Raw genomic sequence first — 24416 nt, 5'->3', positions numbered from 1 at the left:
CATAGACAACATTACAATAAATCTCTAAACAACCTGTAAAATACATTAGAAAGTTTCAAAAGTGGAGTATCCAGGTGAGAAGAGCAATGGCAAAGGATGTCACTAAGAAGTTTATGGGGTAACTTTTTTGTTTAGTTTTTTCACTTTGATATTGTAGAGTGCTTTGTGTTCATAAGTGGCGAAACAATCTGTTAAATAATAATAGTTCCGTGCTGAAACACAATAAAATGTGAAAAGGTCCAAGACTGGCAAATACTTTTAATGGACTCTTATTTTACAATACATTTCATAGAGGTGTTGTCAAAATTTCAATATAATACCAGGTTTTGAAATTCAATACTGATTTCGATACTTACCCCAGTATAATGTAATTCAGGAAAATTTTCATTGCAAAATAAAACCCTCATAACCTTTTGTAACTTTTGCTCAGTCAGATAATATATGCAATAAATAGAAAAACCCACACTAAATATGCATTTAAATTTTTTTTGTCATCTTCTAGAACTGAGCAGATAGCTTGCCTGTCCTAAAAATCTCTCCACCATTTCATATGCTGAATACCATGGTGTTGGCTTGTCATGAATTAGTTTGTGTTCGGGTGTCTAAGTCCGTTTATTTCATTTTTAAAGACCCGCTGAAAGCAGACAGTTTTTCTTAGTCTTGAGAGGGCTGCATATACAGAAGTTATGTCTAGGCCCTTGTGAAGTGCAAGGTCCAAATTGTGCCCAAAGCAGGGGATCAATATAAGATCATCTTGAAATGCTTTTTTTTTTTTTTTTTTTTTTTTGATCTTTTTTTTTTTTTTGATGAGGCATTATCAGTTGTGATCCCCGCTGTTTTTATCGGGTCCAGCTGCCATTCATCCTGAATAACCTCCTGCAAGGCTTCTGTTAAGCTTTTTCTTGTGTGCTCAGAGTTGAGCTCGACACCACCCAAAGACCAGCTTTGCATGTCTCAGGATTGTGTAATAAACTGGAGAATTAAAGCAGACCTGCTGGTCCACAGATAAGTTGTGGTTGAAAACTAAGGCTTCTGTGTTAAGACTACTAATCACTTTTTATTTCCTCACAAAGTGCATGGATTTCAGTGTATATGAAATAATTTCTTGAAGGAAGACAGTATCTGTAATTTGCTGAAATCAGGGTTTTTCAACAATACACATACTTGATCCCTTTTTTTTTTTTTGGTCCTACTTTTTATGTTGTGCAAATACAGTTGGTAGGGTTGGCTGTGATTGTGAAGAACTTCTGTTCTTTCAAATAGGACAAACTATTTAGTTATATTTGCAACATGTTTATTTAAAGAAAAATAATGTTTCCTGTATCTTTTTATATAAAAGTCAGTGAAAACAAAGAATATTAAATAACATATAGCTATTGTAATTGCATTCAAAACCATTAAATATTTAAAACATTAAACATTAGATATTATTACACAGCATTGTATTTTAAAGTTATTTTTTACTTATGTACTTACAAAACATCATTCATCTATAATGCCATATTCATAAAATTAAAAACAGAATAGTAAATATTACTAATAATGCATTCCCTTTATTCTTGAATATACAACTGGTGGATAAACTTGAAAACAAATTACTGAGTGAACAAAAGAAAAACCCACATCTGAAGCAGAGTTTACTTCAGTTTGCTTGCTGTTGTTGTTTGATACATATGTAGTGTTAATTGCAAGGTTAGGATTTGTGATTTGTTTTATTTTTCATTTTCACTTTCCATCGTTTTTCATTTTGTAAGTTTATTTGGTATTTAGTTCAGTTCTTACTGGTTCAAATTTTTAACTGTTGCGTTAACTTTTGTTGGCATACATTAGGCTTGTTTAATTTTGTGTTGCAACATTACAGATCAGAGCATTACATTCAACTCTTATTAAAAATACTATTTTTACAGGATGTGATACAGGAAAATTATATTTACACCCAGAATTACCATTTTCCAACTAATTATCTGCTTGACTTCAAAAGAATTCATTTTCCTATAAAACAGTATTTTTCAATGACCAACAAAAGCCAAGTCACTAGGAAAAGCAGGAGTTGATCTACAACTTGCTTGTTTTACTTAAGGGCAGTTCTGTGTAGCACATTCAAAAGTAAGGAACCTCAGTGAATTATTAGTCCCTGGTTATAAAATACAAATATTGAATAACTGATGGCACTATAACGGAGGTCCATTGTTATAGAAAATTTCCTGGCAAAAGTCGGGTAACACAACTAGTGCCTAAAATAAATATGAAATAGTGTCTCTTTAATATCAAATACAGATGTTGCAGCAATTAAAAATTATATAGTACACAAGGTCTGTGAAGTACATTATTGCACTAGAACAAAAGTAAAGTTGTGTCAGCTATATTTTTAATTTACTTGTATGTCTTCATTTTCTTAAGTTAAATGTTTAAATACAATTTTGTCATTGTTTTATGAATGTAAAAGCCACATTTCATTTACTATTCATAGCGTTGATCGTAATTGCATGTCTTGATAGTGTACATTCTTGTTGGTTTTCATAGATTAAGTTCAAATATGTTTTGTTTTTAGGCCCTCAAGTTCTAATGTGGACTCACTGCTGCGTTTACGTGGTCGTCTTCTCTTGGACCATGAGGCTCTGTCTTGTCTCCTTGTACTACTCTTCGTGGATGAGCCTAAACTGAACACTAGTCGCTTACACAGAGTACTGCGAAATTTGTGTTACCACATGCAAACGCGAAACTGGGTAATAAGAAGCCTGCTGTCGATTTTACAGAGGAGTAGTGAAAGTGAGCTCTGTATAGAGAGCCCCAGGCTTGCCAGTGTTGGTGGAGATGAAAGGGGAAGCAAACGTCCTACATCTGTCCCAGGTTCTGGCGTTGGGAAAGGTATACCTGTAATGTCCGCCTCCTCCTCTTTGGAATTGCTTCATAAGATGGAATCCAAAAGTTCAAACCAACTGTCCTGGCTCTCTGTATCAATGGATGCTGCTTTAGGCTGTAGGACAAATATCTTCCAAATTCAGCGCTCTGCGGGTCGGAAGCATACAGAAAGGCATGCTGGTTGTGGCTCTACTGTCCATATCCACCCACAAGCTGCTCCTGTGGTTTGCAGGCATGTGCTGGACACACTTATTCAGCTTGCTAAGGTGGGTTTTGCTTTTCAAATTTTTTTTTTCTAAATTTGAAATTTATATAAAACTATTTGTTAGAAGTTAAAAGTAAATACCATATGAAGCTTTTAATAATTAACTAGCAACATGAAGGGAAGTTAAAACTAATTTTGGTTATGTAAACACTGTATTTTTGAAGACAATGTTAGTAAAATGTTAAACCTCAAAAAGGAGATTTTGCCTGGGAAACGTTTTGCAGATTGGAAGACTGGGGATGGTATGCCAATGAAATTTGACTTCAGAAGTGACTGTGTGTAAAGCACAATGTTCATTCTTTATGATTTCTCCCCCTTTTTCTTGATTCTAATATGAGGGTACAACTTAATGTTGATTTTTTAATGAGTAGATATATACAGAAAAATATTTTGGAAGAATAAGAACACCTGGAGCTGAAGATTGTTGTTGTTTCTCAAGTTGTACATTGAAGTTGAAATGCCTAATAACTATTTGTTCATTTGTACATAATGTAGCTATTAACAGAATTGTCATAATTATTCATTATCAGGGTAATTACAACAGAATATCCCAATGCTTGACTGTCAGAGTGTGGTTTTGCTGACGAATACAGGCATATGTGTTCTTGTACGTGTAACTCATGTACCCATAGATGAATGTTCTAGAGTTTTTGAGGTACATCCAGGTACATCTTGACAGTGCTGATGTCAAAACATTTATTATTCACATTTTTTTCTTTATTATCTTTGTGATTTATACAGCTTTGAACACTGGCTTTACATAAGTAGAGGGGAAAATACAGATCCCTGCATGGCGATGCATTCATTGTCTTGCTTTAAGCAGTGAAAGACCTTTATATAAATCCCTGTGCAAAGCTCTTATTAGTCTGCAGGCTACTATTGTTACACACCTCATATGAAGTGTTACATGCATCTTCACTTTAGGACGATTTTTATTCTCTGTGCACCCTTTTATTTACTACTTAATTGCTATAAATTCTTCAAGTAATAACCAATAACATTCTCATTACATTTTCAGGTATTTCCTAGCCATTTTACACAGCAGCGTCCAAAGGACCCCCATTCATCAGAAAACGATGGCAAAGAAAGATTGTATGCTGTAGGTAGTGGAGGAGGAGGAAAGCCCCTCACTGGTATAGGAGTGACGCCTCCTTGTCAAGCAACACACCCACCAACTGCTTTCAGCAATCCTCAAATGCAGGGCCTGGGAATCTCCACAGACTTTTGGGACCTCCTTGTCAAGTTAGACAATATGAATGTGAGCCGCAAAGGGAAAGCCTCAGTGAAATCTTTGCCTATAGGTGGAACTGGGGAATCTGAAGGAACACAATGTAGCCTAGAGGCTTCCCCCCTAGGCCAGTTAATGAACATGCTCTCCCACCCAGTCATCCGTCGGAGTTCTCTGCTCACTGAGAAGCTGCTTCGATTGCTCTCTCTTATTTCAATAGCACTCCCTGATAACAAAGCAACTGAGGTGCCTGTAAGTCATGCAGGAACAGGCACTCCAGCTGTCACTCAACCTGTGCCAGCAGGCTCCACCACTACTGGAACAACAGGCATTACCTCAGTCAGCACCACTGTTGCAACTGCAGTCACTACGACAATCTCTGCCAGTACGACAGCACTCTCCGGTAAGAGAATGTGCTACAGACAGCATAGCACTTGCTCATTTTCTTTTTGTGTATAATTAATTTCCAAATTTAAAAGGTGATTGTGTTTTTAATCGAATGATATAGATTATAATAGAAAAATGAAGAAAGCTTTATGTAGTACACAATTCTTTAATGGCCTGTTTTTATTTTAAAAAAAAAATTTAAAAAAAGTGTCTTCTTACTTGAATATTTGTGATAGAGTTGACATTTTTATTCAGTGATAGCTAAATATGTTGTCACCCACCATAAGATGTTAAAAAAAAAAATTTCTGATTTGGCATTATTTTGTATATATTTTTTGTTTGTTTTGATTCACATCAAAGTTGGAAAGGACAACAAGAGATGGCATGTAACTAGCAATTTCTCTTTGATGTTCATTATTGATGCCCAATAGAATATCCACTAAATATACTTGATACTTTCGAATCCAGTGAATAGGTAAAGTAGACCTATTGAGCAAAATTTAGATATGCTACTTTGCTAACAGATGTTTTTATGGCTGAGAGGGTTGTATCTATGCATGCACACTCATGTATGCTTTTTTTTGCTAACTCCGGATTACTTAGTATTGTTGAAGCAGTTCAAATGGTGTTTCTGGTTGTCCATCTGTACCAAATGTTCAGATGCTAGATAACTTCACAGCAACATTTAAATCAAGCTTGTTCCTTTACAAAATTCCTCAGTATGTCATTAGCATTTCAGTTCATAAGTTTTATTAAAACTTTCTAAAGTGTGTTATTATTTTAAGACAAGTCTAGTGTGTATCATCATGTGTTTCACAATACTTTTTTGCTTCATTATATTCGACTTAAGGTGCTTTGCCTCAGACAACACCTATAGCAAAAAAAAATAAATTTGCTAAAAAAGTGTGTTGCTACAGAGCATCTTAAGTGACATCAGTGAGGGAAAAGTACTTAATGGTAGTGTAAAAAAAATTGAAGAGAAGAAATGTTTGGCAGAAAATATTTTTTGATAAGTGGAATTTTTTTTTTCTTCATGGGAGAAAAACAGTTTAAAAAAAAAAAAAAATGGTGAGAGGGGAAGATCCATATGGCACATTTTTGCATTCTTTTGTCAAAAACAGTGGTGGTTTAATGTTAGCTTAATACCTGGAGATGAAAGGAGATACACAAGCAAACCAAATGATAAGCGAACCAAAACACAGCATATGAAAACACAGTCTGCATCTGCTGTGAGAATACTGTGTCACTAACACTGTGACCCCTCCTTCATGGCCATTCTGAGTATACCTTTGATTAATTTTTTTTTTCACCGTGTTTTTCGCCATTCATGTCACTTAAGGAGCTCCGTAGCATTGCTGCACCAAGCATATAGTATTTAATTGCTTAAAAGGTTTTATTGAAATTACGTAGCAAACATAAGATTTTTATTTGTCCCCGTGCATTCTAATATTTTTAATTAGACATTCTATATTCAGTGATCCAGATGGTTTTATTTGTCACCTGACACAAGAATCACAACAGCTTAGATCTGTAAGTAGTTCAAGTTGGAACGTGACATCAGAGTCTCTGTTTACTATGAACATGTGACAGCAAGCTGCTTTGCAGATCCTACAGGATCAATGTGTGTGGTTCGATGTGGTAAAGAAAATCATCAAACTAAAATGCTGACATACAGATGTATTCGTGAAGTTTTTCTTCATCTATTTTTCGCACAGGCAATACAAGTGTCACATATTCCCCATTGTTATGATGTGATACATTTTAAATGTCTTCTGTGTGTTTTTTTTTTTTTTTTAATTTTTTTTTTTGCACATTCGCAGCAGCATCAGAATGTATGGAAATGTATTTGAGACACAGAGAAAAAAAATTGGGACGTAGACCTCTTTTCTTTACTATTTCGTGATTAAAGTGGAAATTTTGACTTTGATGTGGTAGTTTATTTTGACATTAAAGTAATACGTCGTAAACATCATCTTAAAACCAACCTAGTTGTTAATCGCTTACTTGCTTCTTGGGTTCCTCCTGCGCTGAGTGCAGCAGCAGGCAGCAATTACCACACAGAACACATTAAATTTGATACTCCAGCTCTCTGCACATTTAGACACCTTACATTTATACTTGATTTCACTTTCATGATTAAATGTTCCAACATGCATATTAAATTTTACAGATAAATCATTAATTTCATTTAAATAATACTGTTAATAATTACACATGTGGGGGCAGCACGGTGGCGGAACTGAAGCAATGCTGTCTCGCAGTAGGGAGTCACGTCCCTGGTGTTGCCTGCATTGAGTTTGCATGTTTTTCTGATGGGTTTCCACAGTTTGCTCTGGTTTTCTTCCAAGGATATGCAGGTTTAGGGATTTGGTGATGCTAAAATGACGTTGGTTTATGTGTGTGCTTGTATTCACCTTGTGATGAGATGAAGCCCCATCCATGGGTTGTTTTTTGCTTCACGCCCAATGCTTGTTGGAATGGGCGTGCCCCTGGATTGATGGATGTAATTATAAAACATTAATTCTTTTCAGAGATATTGTGGCAAGGTGTCCTGGGAATTTAATGGATGTTTTGGTCAATTCATAACACAGCAAAGCAGAAGGTTGTTTTCTCACCATAATGATATCTTGCAGTGCCACCTGGTAAAATCCTCCAGATTTACATAAGGTATGCGCACAAATATAAACAGTACACCACTTAGCAGTAGCATCTGCAGGCACACACGTCATGTGAAGTATAAACCCGGTCTTCTATTCAGTCACTTGGCTCGATTTTTGATTCCCCACCCTCATTTCCCAACCATGATTTAGAAGTCATTGCTTGATCTTCAAAGTAAAGTTTAAATGGTCACAGTCCGGAAATAGCAGTAATAGAAATTAAAATGAGGCATTATGATATTAAATAGTGTTGCCTCGCCCTGATTCGCAGTCCTGTTTTCGAATCCAGTCACAAAAGTGCAGAAACACGAAACCGGCAACAAAAATATGTTCACAAAGATATGTCCAGTTTAAACAGTCTGTCTGTATGCGCATGCCGTCATCTTCCTACACTGTTGTGCCTGGAGCAGGACATGTGTTGTCATCTAAAAACATACTCCATATTATTGAAAGTGGGTGGGTGTGCCTTTGTCTACTCTGCAATGTACTGGCAACCAGTGCTGCCACCTTAACTGTGGACACATCTTTGTTGACTCATTGTTTTTGTGCTTTTATGTTTAATAATGTAGGAGTTTATTTACCAAGCCCTATTTTTACCCATGGCCAGTTGTACACTAAACTTTCCAAAGTTGCATCGAAACCCGGGTTAAACATACAGGTTGTTGCTGGTTACAACCAGGGAAATATGTTCACTGGCAATAATGTTTATGCAACAAATTACATTTTCGGACAATTATTATAGACGTCTGTATACTACATTACCTGTTGGCCATACTTCACACATACACAGACTTACATGTGCAGTGCTTTTCCCTTCTTATCCAATATGTTCTGTTACACTTTGTAAATATTCATGCTGTTGTGACTAGAATAACATCCTATTCTAATCATGTGACTATTCTAATATGGAGTTCTCTCAAGTCACTACTTATTCAAATCTCCTTTCTTTCTGTAACAGGTGATGTTCTTCTCTCCCTTATCATCATTTCATTAACGCTTTTATTGTGAAATTTTCGCAAGCACGATTTGCTAGTCTTTATATAAACCCTGATAAAGTCTATGGTTTCTATTTTTTCCTTTTAAGAGTATGTACAGTGTATGTTAGGAAATCTTGATGACTGTGCCATTTTTACATTTTTAAATTTTCATTTCAGGTTCTTGGTAATTTGAGTTCCAATGAATTTCAGTTAGTAAAAGAAATTTCTTAGTTTGTTATTTTAGAGCTGAAGAAAGACTTTGCTACTTTCTACTGTCAGGGAGTTCATCTGATTTTTTTAGTATATTGACCTCAAGGTCATTGTCAGTGAACCAAGCAGTGATTGAGCCCAGTTTGAAGCACCCCGTAAATAGACGTTCCTGTAATTAAGGGTCAGAGAATAGGGTTTGAATATTTAATCATGATTGTGGCGTTACCTGTTGCTTGATCATTTACTAAAAGATCTTATTTTTGAACCAAACCTTGCAGTACTAACAATTTTTATATAAAAAATATTATATTTATATTATTATATAAAAAAATCCTAAACCTAAAAGTGCAACGATTTTATGTCACACATTTAAATCGGCTTATTTTAAAACCTACATATATATTGGTATCATTCTTTTCAGAATTTATCGAAGTTTAATGTGATGTTAGATTTTCAGATTCTTATTCTGTTTTTAAATTATAAACTAAAAAATATCAAGAACTCGCGTCCTGCGAGACGAGACTTTGTGCTAAGAGATTTTTATAATGAAACTATAGGCTACAGGTGTTAACTCTTCATTTTTTTTTTAACAACAAAATGTAGGCTTACTATTCAGTGACCATAAAAATACTAAAAAAAAATAAAATTTCTTTAAAATACATACTTTACCTCAGCGTTTCTTAACCTTTAAGTATTGGCGACCCGAGTTTTCATAAGTTTTAATCGCGCTCCCCTAACGTTTTTTTGAAACCCTAAAAATGTATTCCTATATTTTTTGCTGCAGATAAACCGCAGTTTAAAATTTTCCTATGAATAGCGAAATTACGCCACATATGGCAACATTTGCGCCCCCTTTTTTGTTACTAGGGGGGTGCACCCCACAGTTTAAGAACCGCTGCTTTACCTAATAAAATACGTACATGAATATGTTTCCAGGATTAGCTTTGACTTTATTGTCATTGTACAGGTACAACAAAATGCAGTTTAAGCATCTAACCAGAAAGTGCAAATAGTAGAGTAAGGTGTAATACAGTGGGTGTAAATAGTACATTAAAGTGCAATAAACATTAAGATGCAATAAGACAGCATACAAATAAGAACATTATATGATATTTTAATTTACATGGAGTAGTACATATAAGGAAGAGTATATAGATATGAATACAGATTAGTACAGATGCAGGGTTTGAATAAGTATAGATAATATGAAATACAGGGTGTGACAGCTTAATTCCCGGAATGCACCTTTAAAAAAATATACATATGGAACTGTACACTAATGGCTATGTCGCCTTCAAAGTACTACACTTTTTATGCATCTATACACTGACTTAAACAGCGTTCCCATATCTGGTAGCAGGCCTGGAACTCATTTTCCAGAATACCGTTGAGCAGCAGTCTTACATTCTGTTGGATATCAGTTATATTAGAAAATCTTCGTCCTTTCAGCGCAGCTTTTTTTTAATTTTGGAAATAGCCATAAATCATAGGGAATCAGGTGAATATGCTGGATGATCTGATTGGGTAATTGCTTTTTTGGCCATAAAGTCTCTCTCAGTGAATGCTGTGTGACTTGGCGCATTATCATGATGAATGATCCACTTGTCAGGCCACAATTCGGGTCATTTTTAATCAAACAGAATCTCGTAAACTCTTCAGTACCTTTAAATGGCAATGTTAGTTGATTGTCCCTATTCAATAAATTCTTAGTGGAATATTCCCTTGTGATTGAAGAAACACACCAGCATGATCTTAAACTGTGAGCACGACATGCAAGCTTTTTTAGGGTACAGTGAACCCAGGGATTTCCATTGCATGCTGTGTCACATCATCTTGCCCATCTTTGAACCTCTTATGCCACTCAGACACACTTGACTTTTTCATAACATCTTTACCATATGCCACTTGCATCAGTTGTAACATTTGAGTAGTGCATTTGCTAATTTTTCACACAATTTAATATTAATACATTGCTCTAAATTTCGATCACCCATTTTTAGGCTAAACAGGTGGAATTATCCATAGACCAGTGCTCCGCAACCGGTGTGCCACGGCACACTGGTGTGCCTTGAGCCGATACAGGTGTGACGCGGTCAAATAAGACAATTTTCTAACTAAATAATATTTCAACGGTCCTCCTTAGAAACACAATAACGAGAATACGTGCAATGAAATATTCGCGTAAATAGCCTTTTAAAGGTTTCATAATTTTATGTGTCATTTCTCTGAAATAATAAATCCCATCGCCTGGCGCCTGTCGCCTAAGACGTAGGCCCTACGTAGTCGCCAGACAACTCTGTAGTACGCTTTGATAGGCAGAGCGCTCCGCACCCTCACATAGATTCAATTCAAGCCGATGTATTAGTCGTGCTACGTCGCATTCACTTGTCTTGCGTCAGTAGTTATCATTCATTACTATTAGTTGTGTTGCTGAATTGTGTACGGTTAATGTTCTTCGTGTGATTCATATTTAGTTTTATACCCCTTTAAATATGGATAAATTTTTACGTGGAAAAGATTCGTCTTCACGTACAGATGATGAAGAACCCAGCACAAGTGTTGCAAAAACAAAACAGAAAATTGTGAAAAGGAAGTACAACGAAGACTACATTCGATATGGATTCTCGTGGTGTGGTGACGAAACGGCTGCAAAGCCACAATGCATCATTTGCGGCGATCAGCTATCAAACGAGGCAATGGCACCCAGTAAACTAAATCGCCATCTAAATTCAAACCATCCCAGTTACGCCAAAAAAGACAAACAACTCTTGTGTTAATTAAAAATGATAAGCGGTCATGCTTAAAAGATCTTGACCAAGAACTTCGGGTTGCGCTGTCAAATATTGAGCCGAATATAAAACTTTTGTGTTCATTGAAACAAGCTAAGGTGTCACATTAATCAGTCATTATGTTATAATTATTAAGATTGCATAAAAGTAAATATAGTATAGTTTTTTATGTATGTATACTTATAATAAATGTATACATATAATAAAAAAGGAAAAATTATTGTAAAATTTGTGTATTAAATTAATATCTATATATCAGTGGCGTAGCTGGAGTTCATGTTGTCCAGGGGGGTGAAAAATTTGACACCCCAACGCTGAAAGAAATTTTTGTTTTGCGCCTCCTCAAGGAACAAAAAAAAAAGGAAAGTACCGTAGTTTGGACGCCCCTAAATAGCTGGAGCTCGGAGCGGAAACCAGGGAAATTAGAAAGGCTCAAAAAAAAAAAATGTTGGCGCTATACACATGTGGAGAACGTTAAAGGATATGAAAGTAGGAAAATTAGAAAATATAAAAAAGTAAAGATCGCAGTAGCGCAAACAAACTGCCTCATTTAACTATGCACCAGTCTAACTTTGGTTTTGCGTAATAATTACTACACTATTGCACCTTAACACTTAATTCTACTTTATTCACATAATTTTACTTATTTATTATGTTCTACTATACTGTTATCTTTCGATCTATGACTTTTTGTTAATCTAACTGATATTCTTCTAACTTTGCACAGTTTTAGATAAGCGGATCAGGATGCATTTCACTGCGTGTTGTCCTGTATAAACTATGCATGTGACAAATAAAGAATCTTTTGAGAATTTCAAAAATGGAGTTTACCGCACATACATTTATTGATTACTTTGTTCATGTATATATATTGATCTGTCTGCTTATTTAAAAAGCTACATTTACCCCAGGAGTCAAAAACGTTCTATCTAGCCCATGTACAAAAACCTAGACAAAAGCTGGGGTATCACCTTGGTAAACCCATGTACTTTTGGAACTGTGAGAGGAAAATAGCACGATTTTACAGACAGGAGTCCAATGCAGAACTCTACTTACTTTGTTACTTTGTAAAAAAAAAAAAAATATTAAATGTTGATGATGTAGATCGTTTTGTCTATGCTGAAATTCCAAACAGAGAAACCCTATCCTGACCTCATTAAAAAGATTCAGCATATTGGGACTCGCAAGAGCGAAGCCCCCTAGTGTGTGTGTATATATAAGTTGAGTCTTGAAACTGTCAAAGTCTGACAGGCAATTTTCAACCTGCTCTATGTAGCGTATTCTGTCAAGTTGCGCACACACCTTCCATTGCGTATCCAGCTCTGACGCGAGGTTTTGGATGTTCCCCAAATCAAGGCACTGCAGCTTTGAGGACAGATGTTGCATTTTTCATTTGAAAGCATTAACTGATCTTTTGAATTCAGCTGAGTGAAAAATGACGGTTGTCCAATTAACTGCGATTTTAGTTCCCCCTTCTTTCTCAGATCGCTTTTCGGAAGGAAGTTAGTTTCGTAGTTTTTATGAACAGTTCGAAAGTGCCTTTCCACATTTTCCTTCTTTGGAATAGCAATGATAGATTTACAGATCTGACAAATGCACTTCGATTGTGACATTGTGAGAAAAAAATCCTCTTCTAATTCCACATCCAGCCCATAACCAACAAATTTTTTTTTAAATCCCTTCTTTAGTCGATATAAATTGGATGGCTAACTAGATCACTTAGCCGGAGTTTTGCAGTAGCTCGCGCATTTGATCGTGCGTGCTGGATGACCAGTGTGTTAGAAGAAAAGAGATCTCAGACTGGCCGCCCTGTATGTCAATCAAGTGGCAAATGCCATAGGGAGGGCACCCCTGCTGTACAGTAATCCCTCCTCGACCGCGGGGGTTGCGTTCCAGAACCCCCCGCGAGAGGTGAAAATCCGCGAAGTAGAAACCATATGTTTATATGGTTATTTTTATATTGTCATGCTTGGGTCACAGATTTGCACAGAAACACAGGAAGTTGTAGAGAGACAGGAACTTTATTCAAACACTGCAAACAAACATTTGTCTCTTTTTCAAAAGTTTAAACTGTGTTCCATGACAAGACAGAGATGACAGTTCCGTCTCACAATTAAAAGTATGCAAACATATCTTCCTCTTCAAAGGAGTGTGCGTCAGGAGCAGAGAATGTCAGAGAGAGAGAGAAAAGCAAACAAATCAATAGGGCTGTTTGGCTTTTAAGTATGCGAAGCACCGCCGTATAAAGCAGTTGCAATGAAGGCAGCAGATCACACCCCCTCCGTCAGGAGCAGAGAATGTCAGAGAGAGAGAGAGACAGATAAAAACAAACAATCAAAAATCAATACGTGCCCTTCGAGCTTTTAAGTATGCGAAGCACCGTGCAGCATGTCACTTCACGAAGCAGCTGCACAGAAGAGAGCAACGTGAAGGTAATCTTTCAGCATTTTTAGACGAGCGTCCATATCTTCTAGGTGTGCGAACAGCCCCCCTGCTCACATCCCCTTCGTCAGGAGCAGAGAATGTCAGAGAGAGAGAGAGAAAAGTAAGTTGGGTAGCTTCTCAGCCATCTGCCAAGGGATGCGTCCCTTGTATGAAATCAACTGGGCCAACCAACTGAGGAAGCATGTACCAGAAATTAAGACCCATTGTCCGCAGAAATCCACAAACCAGCAAAAAATCCGCGATATATATTTAAATATGCTTACATATAAAATCCGCGGTAGAGTGAAGCCGCGAAGCACGATATAGCGAGGGATTACTGTAATGCAATTTTTCAATATGCCCTCAGCAGTAAGTTCAACAGAATCTGAGGAGACGTACAGTAAAGTTTTTTGTTTTTTTTTTTTTTTTTTTTTAAATCATACTCAATGTATTTATTGTCCAAGAAAGGTCCTCAGAGATTTGGACATCCAGGAATTAGAAACTGTAGAACATTTCCAGCTTAGCCCCATGTATATGGATGGGAGCATGTCTGCTGCCTTTACTTTTCCAGTAATCCACAATTAGCTCTTTAGTCTTATTGGGGTTGAGGGTGAGGTTATTGTCAGCATACCCTGTTGCCAGGAGCTGAACGTCTGTAGGCTGACTCATCATTGTCATTGATCAGTCCTTTTATCGTGGTGTTGTCTGTGAACTGTATATGATAGAGTTGGAGCCATATAAAGGGACACAATCATGGGTATAGAGTGAGTAGAGGAGTGGGCTATGTACACAGCCCTTTGGAACTCTATTCTGGATCAGGGTAGACAATGTCTGGTTAGCCTGAAAGACTGGGGTCTGATGGTTAGAAACTCCATTGTCCAATAACTGGTACTGGTGCCAAGGTTGCTGAATTTAGTTACCAGATTGGAGGGAATAATGGTGTTAAATGTGGAGCTAAAATCAAAAAATAACCTGACAGAGGTGGTGGTGTTATTCAGGTGTGTCAGGGTAGAGTGAAGAGCCAAGGATATGGCATCCTCTGTTGACCTACTGGGGACAATAGGCTAACTGGTTGGGATATAGTGTTGGGAGCTAGACTGAATTTGAGCTGGGGCAGTACTAGTCTCTTAAAGCACTTGGTTGACAATGGGGGGTGAGTGCAACAGGGTAATAGTCATTCAGGCTCCCTGGAGATGATAATTTAGGCCAGGGGTGTCCAACTCCAATCCTGGTGGGCCGCAATTGCTGCAGGGTTTCATTTTAACCCTTTTCCTAATCAGCGAGCAGTTTTCACTGCTAATTAAGTCCTTTTTGTCTTCATTTTAATAGCCCTGTTTTTAAGGATTCAGTCCTCTGAATTGAATTGATTTGTTTCTTCACTAAATGGCAGCCAAACAGAAATGAGATGTGAAAACGAGCCAACAGATGACCAGCTAAATTGGAATGTCAGACTCCAGCCAGTTTCACTCCAACCAGTTTCTTAATGAGAAGCCAGTTCTTGCTGTTAATTAAAGCCATTATTGAGTATCATGACTTGTTGCTGCTCTCATTCTGCCACAGCAGATTGATGATTTTTCTGTTAAGACCACCGTCAAGATGTTTTGATGACCTGAGCAGAAAATCACGACCAAGACCTTCACCTTTCTTTATTTTCAGGTTAGCTGGTCATGTGGCAGCATGTTTTGCGTCTCATTATTGTTTGGCTGCTCATTAAGGAAAAAAAAGATAACTGAGGGGTCTGTGTCACATCGATTTAAAACTAAGGCAAATCAAGTTAATCAGCAGCAAAAGCGGCTCACTAATAAAGAAGATGGTTAGGTTAGAATGAAAACATGCAGCCACTGCGGCCCACCAGGACCGGAGTTGGACACCCCTGGTTTAGGCAATGATTGTGGACTTGAGGCATACAGGAACAGCCTGGGCCAAAGACAGATACTTTCTTTTATATGGCATAAAAGAAAAGAAAATACTTGCAATTAACAAGGCTTTATTAAAAAAAAGTAGTTTTCACTATTTAGGAAATGAGGAGAGTGATAGAATGCTGAAACAAATTGCTGGGTCTCCACAGTCAACTAATCTAAACTCTGTAGAATTTGTAGCAACCCCTTCAAGACTGTTGGAAAAGTATCCCAGGTGGCCGTCTCATAAAGTTGGTTAAGAGAATGAATGCAAAGAGTATTCAAATCTGTATATTGAGGCAAAGGGTGACTGGCTTTGAGACGTGTAAAATATAATTTTGATTTGTTGTACACATTTTTTCTTAATTCCAATTTTGAAGTTTTAATATTTTCAGTAATATTGTGAAATGAGGAAAATAGTAAAAATGAAGTAAAATCTTTCTTTGACTAGGTGTGCATCTACACGTTTAACTGGTACTCTGCTTTGTTGCTGTGGCTGGCAACTATTTGAAACTGATTAATTGTTCCCAATCCAGTGTCAGACAGTGGAACTTTACCTAATAAGCTATTTTTGCAAATGTTTGCCATGTAGACCATAAATGTAGTTTGTGAACATATGCTTTGTACTCACTTGTCAAGATATTTGCCAAATACTTATTTTTGTCATTTTTTTTCCCCTTAGTCCAAAAGCCCTCTCGTTCATCTGCCATTGCAACTCAAGACTCATCCAGCACATCGGACAAAATGGCATCCAGTGGACTGACTGAAAAGCAGCTACAGCTCTCAGTAGAGGTAAAATTGAACAGTTCATTATACAGCAATAGGTACTGGCCTTCTTTAACTTGTAGTGTTCAAGTCTAAATTTCAGCATGCTTTGCTCTAAGACCATTCATATGTTTAGTCCCACTATAAAAATGTTCATTGCAGGTTTTGACGTCACACTCCTGTTCTGAGGAAGGTCTGGAGGATGCTGCAAATATTTTGCTCCAGCTTTCGAGGGGAGATGCAGGAACAAGGGACACTGTTCTCAAACTGTTACTCACTGGTGCTCGCCAGTTAGGCTATACACTATGCAAACAGATTGGTAAGAAGCAGTTTAATATACCACCGGTACAACTCTTCATCTCTTTTAGGGCTAATTTTTTTTTTTGTTTCTTTTATCCCAGGACTGAATATTTTTTCCAAAAACTAACTTTTTTAAGAAAAGAACACAAAGCAATGGTTTAACATATCAAAATCAACAAAAAATATTTTACTTTTGACAAATGTTACTGTCTTGCATGTTGTATGAGCCTGCATACTATATGATTTCACATACATATCACATACATGTTACACAGCAAAGTATGATATCGCTCAGAGCAGCCAATTGCATGCCACATTGCACTGCTTACAATATGTGTTGCACTGGTGCATCCTTTTCAATTGTCTGTTGCTGCACTTTCTCGCATATATTGTTAATGTGTTTTGTAGAGAGACAAGTCACCCGTTTGATCGTGCCATGCCACTGCCACCAAGTTTTCCGCCCGCATGAAAACTGGATTGTCACCTCTTTTCATCTTCAGCCTGTCTGGCTTCAACTGTGAAAGCCTGTGTCTCCTGTTCACCCTCACTGTGCCACAAGCTCCAATTCCCCTGCTCCATGAACAATTCTGGGCATGTATAAAAATTGTGCATGTACACAACATGACCCAAATGTTCATAGCCCTGAAGCACAGCCTGACTTGTCAAGGGACAGTTCTCTCTTTGAAATACTTTCCTGTATATGTAATTACTTTCAGGCAGAAACCAGTGTTTGCTTCTGCCAGTACAAAATCCTTTATGCCATACTTTGTGGGCTTGTCTGGCATATATTGGCAGAGAAAAAGGCGTCCCTTGTCTTTTATCATAGATTCATGCACAGAAAAAACACTGCCAGGCTGATAAAATTGTTTGTTTATATGTTGGTTCCACAATGTCAGGCAGGGGCTGAACTTTATACATGGGGATATAACCTGGCTCACCCCTTGGGATTTGCTTCTGGTTATCACAGAAATGAATAAAACTTGGCAGCAGCACGCACCTATCACGTGGCATAACCTGTCCAAAGCCACCAGGGGAAAAAGCACACCAATGCTCCCTGAAGTTATATCACCAGTCTAGTCCAGTCTCTATTTGTAATGCCACAAAGCCCTTCATCTCGTCTTTTGTTGTGGGTTTCCACTTCGAAAAACGAGAATGTTGTGCAAGTGCAACCTGCAATTAAAAAAATTGCTGTGCATACCTGTTTGTCTCGTCTCTCCTGATGCTGCTTTTCAGCTACTGTCAGAGCAACCTGAAGTAGTCCAGCGGCTGGTAATCTGTCGTGTCCAACAGCAAGCCATGCTGTCATATGAAATCCGGTAGTCAGTTTGGCTCCCACGGATCAATGTCTGGGTATTCCTCCCACACGAACCTTGCCTTAGGTGCGTCTGCTGCGCAAGTGCGTTCACCTGGCAGCCGATCAGCTGGGGCGGCATCGGCTGGTGTCTGATCAGCTGATGCCAGTTCCTCACTCTCTTGCTCGATCTCCTGATCAGTGTCAACAAAACCAGATTCTGAAAAATCAGAGTCCGACTCAGCAATAATGCACAAAACATCGTCTGCTGAATATTTTCTTTTCTGCAATCGCTTCACTTCCTCGTGAGATGTCGATGCCATCTTGCCTTTGTTTACATTTCGTAACTCACGCACACACAAGGATTAGATGCTGAGTCAATGAGTCTAACATTCCTCCAAGCAGAGAGGAAATAACTGTGATGTAACAGTGAGTTTTGTTGCCCTCAACCCCTGGATGTCGACTTTTCTCGACATGTGCCCTCATCCCCCGTCGACATCCGCCCTAAAAGAGTTAAATAAACATTTGCCGTCTCAGGAGGGTTTATTACAGGGGTGGCCAACCAGTCAGAGACCAGGAGCCACATTTTTTACTGTGTTACCGCAAAGAGCCACATCATACACATGGGCACACATGAGCATCACCCATCCCTTCTTCACACACACACACACACACACACACACACGCACGTCTGCTCAGCCAGATTTATTGTAAATGTCACACACCAACATGATAATAACAGAAATTGACTCCTACAGTACTAAAACCACAGGCCAGTCATTTTCAACAATGAACATTGTGTGCACTGTCTCACACACACAAACTCTCAGTTCAACTAAGTCCACAAACAAAAATATAATAATTTACAATAGCATTTTTCTTTTACTATGCATGTTGCTTAGTAGTACTTCTGGCATTCCTTGCCTTGAACAGTCCTCTTCAAATCTGGCTTGTATTCCGTTGTTGCCACTCGAAGCAATTCTTTCACATGGGTGTCAGTTGGAACAGATCGATGCTTTGATTTCACGTGTTTCAGGGTAGAAAACAGACTCGCAGACGTATGTTGACCCAAACATTGACAGTATCTTAAGCGCAGCCCATTTGACATTGGTGTATTTTTCCATTGGCACACTTTTCCAGAACTCAATGGTCCCTTCCCTTAAAACAGGTTTCAGTTGGTCCTCCTCACAAAGATCGATCATCTCCAACTCAGCCGCAGCCTCATCTGTGACTAGCGGGGCTTTCAAACAGTCAGTCTCCGCATTAAATGGGTCGACGAGGAATGTAATCTGTGGCCTTTTCAGTTGTAGATCATGGAACCTGGTCACAAAGCTTTCGTGCAGGTTTTCAACCAGTGTTGCATATCTGGCTCATTGCTTATTCAGGGCGGCGCTGGTGACTTGCCCGCTGGCTTTTAGAAGAGTGGGAAAATGCGTTAAATCTCCCTTTTGAATATGCGCCTTGAACAGCTTCAGTTTGTTGACAAAAGCAAACACACTTTGCACCAGGTCAAGCAGCATTTTTAACTTACCCTGCAGGGTCAGGTTCAGTCTGTCCAAGTGACACAGCATGTCGACCAAAAAGGCCAGATCCATAATCCACTTGAGGTCAGAGAGCTCGGGATAGTCCTTGTCCTTCTCTTCCATTAACAGTTTCACGGCATCCAAAAGCTCAAAGAAGCGAGAGAGTACTTGGCCTTTTGACAGCCACCTCACAGTGCAGTGCAGTGGCGGGTCACCTGGAAGCCCTTGGTCCAGCTCAGCGATGAGATTCTTGAAATGCCTGTGGTTAAGCGCATGTGTGCGGATGTAGTTGACGATTTCCATCACAGGCTTCATGACGTTGTCTAAATTCAGTGATTTAGACACGAGTTGCTCCCTGTGGATGATGCAGTGGAAATTCCAAAACTCGGGAAATGTTTGGTCAGCTTTGCACAGCCCCACAAGCCCGTTCACAGATCCGATCATGGGTGGCGCTCCATCCGTGGCTATTGCAGTTAGTTTCAGTATGGGTAGATTTGCTTTCGCAAATACAGCCATCATTGTTTCTTTCACATCTATGCCACGGGTTCTGTCTTTTAATGGCACAATGTCAAGGAGTTCTTCTTTGATCACACAATTGTTTGACACAGACCGTGCAAATATTGCCAACTGAGGCTTGTCTTGTATGTCACAACTCTCATCCAATGCGACACTAAAATACTCACATGCTTGAAGGTCAGAGTGCAACTGTGATTCAATAGCCGTGTTAATGTCAGATATTCTGTGTTCAACAGTGTGGCGGGACAGTTGGACGTCTGATACCATGCGTTTTAGTTTGTCGTTTTCAGGAGACAAGATTTCAACAACGTCACTGACGCATTTTTTAACAAACTCCCCATCTTTGTATGGCTTTTTAGCCCGTGCAGTGTTCCAAGCCAGTTGATACGATGCGAGCGTTGTGGTCTCTGAGTGCTTCGTAAATTTTTGGAAAAACTGTATCTGCTTTTCTGCCTGAGTTTTTAAAGTGATCAACTCGTGCTTGCGAAGTTCAGTCCCTTTTGGAAATTCCTGGTCGATGTTAGCATGGAGTGAGCTGAAGTGGCGCTGAAGATTTGAAGCTTTGAAATGCGCTAATGACGCCTGACATATAAGGCAGAATGGCTTGCCATTACGTTCAACACAAAAATATAAAATCTCCCACTCTGTTAAAAATGTCCTGTGTTCATCTTCATGTTTTCGTTTTGCTGCGCATTTTTTCCCTGCCATTTTGAGAGCGAACTTGACACAAATTGTTTACTTAAATGATCTTGCCCCTACTAGGAAACTTTGCAGTATTTTTATCTCACGCACATGCGCATTTGACGAAAATACTGTATTGAACTCAAGCGAAGCAAACACGAACTTTATAAAAAAAAAAAAAAAAAAAAAAGCACAAACACAAACTTCGATATGAACGTAAGAGCCGCATGAAACCAGGCAAAGAGCTGCATGTGGCTCGGGAGCCGCGGGTTGGCCACTCCTGGTTTATTATTTTGGTTCCCTTGATGTACTTTTTACTGTCTGTCATCTGATTCACCGTTTTTAAAATTTGTTTTTCTTACGTTGTGATTATTACTTTGTCTTTAGATGATTACTGAATTAAGTCAGGCTATTCTACCTTTGCTTTTAGGTACTTTGCTTGCAGAGCTACGTGAATATAACCTAGAGCAGCAGAGACGAGCTCACTCAGATGCCCATTCTCCTGATGGCATGCAAGAAGACCAACCACATAGTGCAAAACTGAAGGGCAAGATGACTAGCAGGTGGATGTACTTTTGATTATTCTTGAGTAAACGGATGTAGCAAGTTAATCTAAGCACATAAAATGTTCTTTTGTCTTGAACTAACTCCTTAATTCAGCAGCTGTTTTTAGCAGCTATTGTGAAATTTTTTCAGAGCTTTTCAAACTCTTGACATATTTAGAAGGTATGACTTTCAGTTTACTATTCAGCTAAGCTTATAAAATTAAAAATATATATATAATCTCTCAATACTTGGCATCAAGAAGAACATTTGTTAATGACTGAACATGTTCCTTCTTTTGTTTATATATATCGTTTTACTGATTTACGCCTGATCTTAGGTTTGATACAGCTGAGAATGTTGTGATTGTGGCATCACAGAAACGTACCCTGGGTGGACGAGAGCTGCAGCTGCCTTCCATGAGTTCACTTACTTCCAAGACCTCAACCCAGAAGTTCTTTCTGAGGGTGCTTCAGGTTATCATTCAGTTAAGAGAGGACACACGAAGAGCCAACAAGAAAGCCAAGCAAACTGGGAGACTAGGTATTTAATCTTTTTTGGTACATGGAAATTGGGTCAAGGTTGATACTATAGAAGTATAGACCCTTCTAAATTGCTGGGAAATAGTTAACAAAAATGGTTCCTGTCATTTTGCAGGTACATCCAGCCTGGGCTCGGCCAGCAGTATCCAAGCCGCTGTGCGTCAGCTGGAAGCTGAGGCAGATGCCATTATCCAAATGGTACGTGAGGGGCAGAGAGCCAGGAGACTGCAGCAATCTTCTGCCACTACCACCACAGCATCCGCCACGGTTAGCATGAACCAACCCTTCTTCCAGCTAAACAGTTCATCACCCTGCCATTGCTAAAAGTTCACACTGTCATTCGGTCATTCTTAAAAATACCTTATAGATTTAGATTTTTTTTTTTTTTAAAGTGGCCTTAAACTGCTTACTCGTATAAATTGTCTTGCTAATTCTTATATCAGATGTGATAATTATTCATGAACCATGATGCTGTGAAGCCTTGGTTACATTTGCTCAAAGATGCTTACAACAATAGTTTTTGTTTGTGATTTGATTTTTTTTAACATGTTGTAATGAGCATGGGGGTGGAAGAGATTGGCACAAAGACACAGAAACATCACCCAGGATTTACAAATGCGAGCCCTTAGGCTGCTGGGCATATATATTGTTTAAATTAACACAGAACAGACAAATGGGTGAGCCCTTGCGTGCTTATACAAAATGCACTGTTAGGGGCCACTGGGATTTCCACCAAAAACAACAATTAAACTGTTATACACCAGAAGAAGTGACACCTCACCTTGTTCAGTCAGAGTGAAAACTCTAGATGATCTCTAGCCATACTGTGTCGCACACTTGCTGACTTGTGGTCACCTCTTTGCAGTCACTTTCCCACATAAATCATCAGGGCACTTGAATCCTGCCTCTTCTTTCATTCTGCTGCATACAGGACTCCATCCAGCTCCTGGCATCTGCCTGGAGGACTTACTCACACAGACTGCTCCTCACTGTCACCTCTTGCTGCCAAAGTCTTTGCAGCATGCCTGTTTAAATAACCCACACCTCAAGTTGCCCAGTCAGTGGGCAGCAATCTTTTGAAAGCTGTGGAACAAACAGGATGCAGGACAAGTTCTCTGCCAGTCTGATCACTCCACATCTTCAGTAAGCACCTTCCCCTGTAGTAAGCACTGCAGGTACCTGGCCCAACGCAATTAGTAAATGCTGCTGGCTGCTCTAGTGTGTTTGAATATTTCTACTCATACATTTGCTATAAAAACACCACATGTAAATTCAAGTAGTTGAGAGTTTAATAGAACATGGGGCTGTTCTACTTGTGTAAATGTACTGCTTAAAAAGAAAACTTTTTGCAAATGATGATTATTTTTTTTAAAACAAAAGAAATCAGGGTGTCAACCAGATAAGAAAAATTCAATGCCAAAAAGAGGATAAAGATGGAAAAAATAACATTGAATTAGGATAAAATGTTAGCCTTTCATGGTTTTTATAGTATGCATTAAACTTGTATTTTGAAAAATGATTTATTTATTAAATGTTGGTTTGAGCGGTTTTAGACTTCTCACAAGTGACTGCTATTGAATCACTTCCTAGGTTATGAGTTTCTTTCTTTTAGGAATTGGCTGACAAGTATTTACACATTTGTATCTTTAGAGTTCTTACTTTTAAGACAAGGCTTGCTTAGATATGTTATACATCTTGTAACATGTTTCATCCTTAGTCTTTTAAAAAATCTCCACATAATGAATGGAGCCATTGCACTATTGAATCTTCAGTACCTCTTTGGTTTACTCTCTAAAGTTTTGATCACTTGCACTGTTAACTTTCACAGCCCAGTGAAGTGGTGAAAGTGACATATTTAGTAAGAATCTCCGCTGTGCCAAATTTAAATAGGCTTATAAGCAGTGTACACCTGTGTAATGAACTGTACACCTGTGTAATGAACTGTCTGGTTAAAACTACTGGGATCTGCAGATTCCAAAAACTCTGCAAGTTAATCTACACAGAGATTCACAGTGTCTTCGAAATCCTGTTTCCAGCCCTGCTGTAAACTTAAATAGTTTCAGTTTTTGGTACATAATATTAACTAACTAATCGGGCTCTCATACCTGAAAACACTCTTTGACATGTCAGTAGTATCATTTAAAATGCTCTTCTAATCACTGTTTAAGTAATAATGCCTGGTCTTTGTTTAGTTTAAGCTGTGGTTCACACTCACTAATAATAAGATGAATTAAGAAAATAGTAGTTCTAAAGACTGTTCATACATGAAAAATCCTGCAGTGGTCACTTTCACAGTCCCTGACTCTAGTTCAATTCCACCTTTCAACAAATAAAAAATTCTATGTCTTTAATAAATAATAATTCATTACATTTATATAGCGCTTTTCTCAGTACTCAAAGCGCTATCCACACAGGGAGGAACCGGGAAGCGAACCCACAATCTTCCACAGTCTCCTTACTGCAAAGCAGCAGCACTACCACTGCGCCACCTGTGAGGATAACAGTCATTGATTAGTTGACAGTGGTTTGTTTTTCTGGTAAGAGTGAATAATGGAGTG

At 38.4% G+C, this 24416-nt stretch overlaps 1 protein-coding gene across 1 annotated transcript in view; it reads left to right on the top strand.

The window, feature by feature from the left end:
• The window catches only part of huwe1 (HECT, UBA and WWE domain containing E3 ubiquitin protein ligase 1), a 387803-nt gene that overhangs the window by 337348 nt on the left and 26039 nt on the right, over positions 1–24416 (top strand). Inside the window, 7 exon segments of the mRNA XM_051933601.1 lie at positions 2552–3128; positions 4146–4758; positions 16380–16489; positions 16625–16781; positions 21204–21336; positions 21657–21859; positions 21974–22125. Of these exon segments, the coding sequence (XP_051789561.1) occupies positions 2552–3128; positions 4146–4758; positions 16380–16489; positions 16625–16781; positions 21204–21336; positions 21657–21859; positions 21974–22125 (1945 nt within the window).

The sequence above is a fragment of the Erpetoichthys calabaricus genome, chromosome 11 (genome assembly GCF_900747795.2).
Source record: "Erpetoichthys calabaricus chromosome 11, fErpCal1.3, whole genome shotgun sequence".
NCBI classification, from domain to species: domain Eukaryota; kingdom Metazoa; phylum Chordata; class Cladistia; order Polypteriformes; family Polypteridae; genus Erpetoichthys; species Erpetoichthys calabaricus.
This window is presented reverse-complemented; position numbering and strand designations above follow the sequence as displayed.